The sequence below is a fragment of the Primulina eburnea genome, chromosome 1 (assembly GCF_022965805.1).
Source record: "Primulina eburnea isolate SZY01 chromosome 1, ASM2296580v1, whole genome shotgun sequence".
Lineage (NCBI taxonomy): Eukaryota > Viridiplantae > Streptophyta > Magnoliopsida > Lamiales > Gesneriaceae > Primulina > Primulina eburnea.
Genome location: NC_133101.1, coordinates 28,562,350 through 28,569,682, shown reverse-complemented (window position 1 = coordinate 28,569,682; position 7,333 = coordinate 28,562,350). Strand labels below are relative to the sequence as shown.

General features: G+C 37.1%; 1 protein-coding gene across 1 annotated transcript; it reads left to right on the top strand.

Moving 5' to 3' along the window:
• The first annotated feature begins 756 nt into the window (after positions 1-756).
• Positions 757-3,489, top strand: LOC140806528 (uncharacterized). The gene is made up of 5 exons (XM_073163086.1): positions 757-1,025; positions 1,313-1,406; positions 2,121-2,246; positions 2,566-2,778; positions 3,031-3,489. Exons 1-5 carry the CDS (start codon positions 757-759, stop codon positions 3,487-3,489), a joined length of 1,161 nt encoding a protein of 386 aa, XP_073019187.1.
• Positions 3,490-7,333: the final 3,844 nt, after the last annotated feature.

Here is a 7,333-nt window from a genome sequence, read left to right as displayed (position 1 = left end):
AAACCAAGGAGGAAAGCCTATGGAAGAAGAAAATGACGAAGCTGTAGGGGATGATGAAGTGATAGACGAGAGAATGATTCCTAGGATAAGCATCGATTGTATTTAGGTCAATTAGGGTAATCATTTTGATATTGAAAGACTGATTGATGCATTTCCAAAAATTAATGAAATATTTCATTTATTATGCATTATTACAAAAAAATTAATAAAATATATGTTTATAGAAATGGCAGGCAGACCACCCAGAAACAACCGTAACCCCCGTGGAGTCGATTGAAACAAAAAAAAACCCATCACCACCACTGAGGGTGAATCTCAGTCGATAAGACATTATGGCAATAGCTACTATTGTAGCGGCCACGCTGTAAGGAATTATGAACCCAACTGCCAACGCCATCCAGCCACCGCAAGAACCACAACCTTGTGGCATCAAGTATCACTATGAGTCCCTCCGAAGGAATCGAGTCCCAACTTTTGATGGGAATCCTAATTTAGACGTCAGTCATAACTGGCTTAAGAATGTTGAAACCCAACTCCATTTGCTGGAAATACCTGAAGAGCTCAAGGTTGAAGTAGTAACACCATTTTTGAAAGATCGGGCACGTAAGTGGTGGGAAACGGCATCACCATATTTGGTTGTGGTAGAGCAGATCACATGGCAAACCTTCAGGAGATAATATTTGAAGCAATATTACCAAGCATAATTTCGTCTACAAAAGTTGAGCGAGTTTGAAAACTTTAAAAAAAACATCGGACATGACAGTGATGGAGTACACCTCAAGGTTCAATGATCTGGGAACCTATGTTCCAACCATCATGTCAGATGAAACCTTGAAAATGCACCATTTCAAGAAAGGGCTGAATAGCAGAATTCAATCTGCTTTGGTTGTAATCACGCCAAACGATTTTGCGGACTTAATGGGCACGACAATGAGCGCGGAAACTGATATCAAATTCAAGCGGCCAAATCAATCAAGTGATCCCTCGAGGGGAACTTTTAGCAATGCTGTCCACAAGGAAAGGATGTACTGTGCTACTTGTCGGCAGAATCACATCGGGGAATGTTAGAGGAAAATGGGCGCTTGTTTCATATGTGGAAAGGTAGGTCATCGGATTATAGATTGTCAAGAGAACAAAGATAAAGGGACTGGACCCAGTAAAACAAATGAAAACAAGACTAACGCTCGGGTATATGTCATAACCCAGGAAGAAGCTGATAACACCAACGATGTGGTGGTAGATACAGTTTAACTAAATGAATATCTGCTTATGCCTTGTTTGATTGTGGTGCTATGCACTCATTTGTGTCTAGAAGGTTTGCTAAAAAGCTGAAACTTGATCACGAAACTCTTAGTGAACCGTTAGAAGTTGCAACACCTGCTAGCAAAACTGTTGAGACCCATAAGGTATATCGGAACTATAAAATTTGCATCGATAAACAAAACTTTGAGGCAGAATTGATTCAACTCAATATGATTGAGTTCAAAATCATTTTTGGAATGGACTGGTTGGCTAAACACCATGCCATGGTAGACTACCAAAATAAAAATGTTAAACTTCAGACTCTGACTCAAAAGGAAATCATATACCATGGAGAGTCCAAGGAACGAAAATCTCTGCTATCTGCTTCACAAACCTAGAAGGCCATAAAATGCGGTGCGGAAATCTACCTGGCAATGATCAGCGAAGTCAGAGAAGAAACTACTCCAAAGTTGGAAGAAATTCCAGTCGTCCAACAATTTCCAGATTGTTTTTCACGAGAAATTACCGGGTGCGATAACCAATAGAGAAGTGGAGTTTGAATTCAATTTGGTCCCTGGTGCTGCACCAATTTCAAAGGCACCATACCGAATGGCTCCAGCCTAATTAAAAAAGTAAAAGGATCAACTTCAAGAGTTATTGGATAAGAAACAAATCCGACCGAGTACATCCTCGTGGGGAGCCCCAGTCTTGTTTGTAAAGAAAAAGGACGGAAGCATGAGGCTATGCATTGATTATAGAGAGTTAAACAAAATCACAATAAAGAATAAATACTCGCTCCCAAGGATAGATGATCTTTCGATAAGCTAAAAGGAGGCAAAGTGTTCTCAAAACTCGAAATAAGATCAGGTTACCATCAGCTAAAAGTAAAAGCAGAGGACATTCCTAAAATAGCTTTTAGGACAAGATATGGACACTACGAATTCACGATAATGCCTTTTGGTCTAACAATTGCTCCTGCAGCATTCATGGACCTTATGAATCAGGTATTCAAGCCATACCTTGATAAGTTTGTGGTAGTTTTCATAGATGATATTCTTGTATACTCGCCAAGCGAGGAAGACCATCAAGAACATCTGTGTCTTACCTTGCAGACTTTGCGAGAAAATGAACTTTATGCCAAATTCAAGAAGTGTGAATTTTGGATAAAAAGTGTTGTGTTATTATGACATATAATCTCTGAATTAGGGGTATCAGTAGACTCTAAGAAAGTATAGGCAATCAAGGACTGGCCTCGATCAAAGACTGTAACCGAAATAAGAAGTTTTATGGGCTTAGCTGGCTACTGTATAATTTTTGTGGAAGGATTTTCTTTCGATAGCCATTCCTCTCACCAAACTCACACAGAAGAATTCAAAATTCATTTGGAATGAAGCATGTGGGAAAAGTTTCGAAACCCTGATCACGAAACTCGCATCTACACCAGTACTAGTTCTTCCCGAGGATGGTAAGAACTTCACAATATATAGCGACGCTTCAAAGGGAGGATTAGGGTGTGCACTTATGCAGGAAGGTCAGGTAATTTCCTATGCATCAAGGCAATTAAAACCTTATGAGAAAAATTACCCAACTCATTATCTTGAGTTAGCGACAATCGTATTTGCGCCAAAGATCTAGCGACATTACCTTTATGGGGTAAGATGCAAAGTATTTACTAATCACCAGATCCTCAAATACATATTTCCCCAAAAGAAACTAAACATGAGGCAAAGAAGGTGGATTGAACTTCTGAAAGATTATGATTTATCAATCAATTACCATCCGCGTAAGGCAAATAAAGCAGCAGATGCTTTGAGCCGGATGAACATTGGGAAAGTAAGCTTATCTTCTCTATCAGCGCAACCATGCCTTAGAGAATCAATCAAATTAAAACAAAGCCAGGATCCCTCTATCACAAAGATTAAAGAACAAATTCCAGAAGGAAAGACCCCAGAATTTCAGATTGATGAGAGTGGTGTTCTCTGTATGGAAGGGCGGTTGTGTATTCCAGACATCGATGTGATTCGGGAAGAAGTAATGGCTGAAGCTCATAAATCAAAATTTTCAGGCCATCTTAGAAGCACCGAGATGTACCGAGATCTGAAAAATAATTATTGGTGTAATGGAATGAAGAAAGACGTAGCTGTTTTTGTTTCCAAGTTCTTAACTTGTCAACAAGTCAAGGCTGAACATGAACGGCCTGGAGGACTCCTACAACCATTAGAAATACCAAAAATGAAAGTGGGATAACATCTCTATGAACTTCCTAGTAGGGCTACCAACATCAAGGCAAGGTCACGATGGGATTTGGGTAATCATTGACAGACTAACCAAATCAGCACATTTCATACCGGTTCTAATGAATTACAACTTGGATAAATTAGTTGCACTGTACATGGACAACATAGTAAGGTTACACGGATTTCCTGCGAGTGTATTGTCTGACAGAGATCCAAGATTTGTATCACGATTTTGGAAAAAGTTTCCAAAAGGCTATGGTGTGAGGATCCGGAATTTCGAAACAAAACATGTAAGTAATAAAACTCAAAATGAAGTTCAAAACTTTAAGCTTAGTTATAAAACTCAACTATAAACTTAAACTTTTCAGCTAACATTGCTCGAGAAAGTAACTTTAAAACTCGAGACTAGCTAAGAAGGGGATCCATACTATAAGAAAACACAACAATGGAAGAGTCATCATCCGAGGAGTAAAATCGCGGCTCATGAACTCAAGATTTCAGCTCAACGAAGCTCATTTTATTTTGTCCTAAAAGAACCAAAAATGGAGCTAGGAGAAGAGATAAAGGTTTGGACAAAATTGTTATGCAAGAGATGACCATTGAGTTAACCAAGAAGAGGAGCTAAATGAGCTAAAGGTTTGGACAAACTTATTATGCAAAAGATGACCATTGATTTAACCAAGAAAGGGAGCTAAGGGAAGAGCTAGGAGGCTTGGACCAATTTATTGTGCAGGAATGGACCCTTTAGTAAACCAAGGTGTTGGAACCTTTCATGTTCGCAATCTTGTTAACAAAACTTGTTATTTTCTTACTAATGATTTACCTTAGTGCTCAGGAAGCTGGAACTGATCGGGCTTGTAACTGATCAGTTAAACGGGCTAAAACTGAAGCTATCGAGACGCAAACTGAAAAACACCAATTGATCGACCAAACTGAATCATTTCAACTGACCAAAGAACAATTCAAGTGATTGTCCACCTGATAGGTGGTTCAGCAGAAGACCTTCAGAAGCCCGGCCAGCTGCTGAAGAGTTCAACTGATGAAGAACCCAGCTGACCAGTTCAACTGAAAGAGTGAAATCAGTTCAACTAACAAGTCAACTGATTTCACCTGTCCAACTGAAGATCAGTTCAGATGACCAGTTAGGTACATCAGTTGAGAATCAATCAGTCGCAGATCTAGACAAGCTTATCTAAGTGGATTCCATCTACGCACAAAGATACAAAAGTATATGTACGATCAAAGGTACAATAATGGACGTTGCAGCAAAGATTAAAGTCCAGAGATTCCTGAAGACATGTCAAAAAAGTCAAGACACATATATCAAGGAACACATTCAAGCTGCAATGATCATATGTGATGAGTCTTGGAGTACGGTTTCAACACCTCTATATATACAAAGCTCAAGCCATCATCAGCAGGATGAAAAATACAAGAGTGTATGAAGATAAAAATAAAGGGCACGCTTATCTACTTATCAGCTCACAAGAAGAAATTTGCCCATAGAGAATACTCAAGTCATATCAGCTTAGATTAGAAGCTTACTTCTCTCAGTGTGTGAGAACACCTTCGTGTTCATTCCTTGTTCAGTTCTAACACACACACACATACCACCACTCAAATATAGTCTTGCACGAAGACAATAAACTTGTGTATGAAGTCTTTGACACACAGACGTTAAACAATTGTTGACTAGAATTTGCTGCCTTCAGTCTAGTCTAGGAGTTCAGTTAGGCAGTGGGTAAGTCCTAAGCTGGGTGGGCTATTACACTTCATGTAATTAATCAAAGTTTTCTAGTGGATCCTACTCGAGGTGGTAGAAGAGTTGACGTAGGATCATTTGAAGTCTCTGAATATCCATAAACATATCTTGTGTTATTTCAGTTTAACTGCTTGTTTTTGTTCTTAACTGATTGGATCAGTACCAACTGATATCAGTTCAGTTCTGTTCATAACTGAACTTATATATGCCAGAGCTGATCCCATGTAATTTCTAGTTATTCAGTTGCACATAATATAGAAAAATATATCAGTGTTTCTTAACGAAGGATTACTTCGTGTATTTTCCGCTTGGTTTGTAACCAAACTCGATCTAATTCATTGGTGTATACATTCTTAGAACACGAGCTATTGCAGCTCTTGGAGAATATTTTGTTTGAAGCACCTCATGGTGCCCAGCAAACGATCCTTCACAAGGTGACCTTTGATGCTTGGAATAACTTTGACTACATTTATTTCCTTGCTTGGGCAACAAGGGGTCGGCCAAATGGGAGTTTAAGGGACCAAGTTCCATCTATAAATAGCACAGAAGGGCTAAGGAAAAATACTTCCAAAAAAACACACAAAAATCGGCCCCTTCCCTTCACCACAAAAAGCACTTTGCCGACGCAAACAAGGAGAAAGAAGGAGGAGTTGTTCCAGCTTTTTAGTTCTGTAATCTGCTGTCCATACTGTTGTGAAGATCATGTCCAGGTTCGGTCATCACTCGGCCGAAATTCAGCAAGTTTCGTTCAACCAAGTTCTGCACATTTCGAACCATAACTTCAAGAACAATAAGTGGGTTTTTGTTACCTATTTTCTTGTATTTTAATCTTTGCATAAAGATAACATGACATGCTTGTTTGTGTGTCCTTATGTTCTAAAATCAATGCTTATACGATTTAAAATTTCGATCGATGAATGTCATGTTCTTTTCTGATTTCGATATTTTTGATTCTGCTGAGTTCCTTTCAAACTTATAATAAGTTATTTTCTATAAATCTGAATTTTGTGATACACTATTTCGAATCGATTTGAAATGGAACCATAATGTAATTCTTTATGGCCCTCGTCAGTGGGTATAAAATCGTGTTCTGTCTGACCCCCATTAGTGGGTATAAAACTGTGTTCTGGCCTCACCCCTTAGAGGACTAATGATAAACATAAAAATTGTGCGTTAATTAAATGTTTTATAATATAAATATATAGTTTTTGTTTTATTAAATGTTTAAATATTATATGTTTTATAATAAATTGTATAAAATATAAGTTGTTGTGTAATTAAAAGTTTTTACTATTTTTTACAGGTTTGATAAAACAAGAATAAACTTGGCGTTGCAAATGGGATTAAGATGATTCTTGGACCTGTAGAAAGTTGATGTTAATATCTACAATATTTGTGGCAAGCATGAGATAAAAATCTTCTCACAATTGGGATCAAATTAAGCAACAAATAAAGTTATAAAAGGAGTGGCAGTTTCACCATGCTCTAGTATTTTGACCATATCTCTCAAATTACTTGGTCAAATGGTTTGAAAAAAATAACACAACTAGACAACTCAATTATCCACATGTTTCTTTTTATGTGAAGAAGCAAATTCGGAGAAAAAGATTTTCAAAAGTGATGTGTAATATAATATAATATCTTGGAACACCAATGAAGACTTATGTGTAAAAAAAAATATTTTATTTGTGGTTTGTCTCCCCAAATTTGGCTATAAATAGGGGTGCATTATAATGTATTGAGGTATCCCTCATTCTATGAACAAACCTTTGTGTTCATAATATTTCTCTCTATATTTTTTCTTTATTTGTTCATTTAAATACAATTAGCATGTTAATTTCATATTCAAAGTTTTACACTTTGAATAATGAATAGCAAACTTCCTAAAGTTGAGATGATAAGGTGAAACTCTTGGCATGATAATAAGGTTATTAAAAGGTAAGAATCTATGTTTTATATTATTTAATCATTATTTATTGTTTATGTTATATTTATTTCTTTAAGCATTTTTATACCCTACTTAAAAGTGGGAGTTTTGATTTATTGTTGCTATATGTTACACTAAATTCTTGAAACCATTTAAATGTTTGTT

Bases quoted from the DNA above. Each gene is read 5' to 3' on its own strand.
- LOC140806528 (XM_073163086.1), top strand. From the start codon at position 757: ATGACAGTGATGGAGTACACCTCAAGGTTCAATGATCTGGGAACCTAT. The intron at 1,407-2,120 runs GTATATCGGAAC...GGTTACCATCAG, and splicing joins AAACTGTTGAGACCCATAAG to CTAAAAGTAAAAGCAGAGGA. The intron at 2,247-2,565 runs GTATTCAAGCCA...TTTTTGTGGAAG, and splicing joins TCATGGACCTTATGAATCAG to GATTTTCTTTCGATAGCCAT.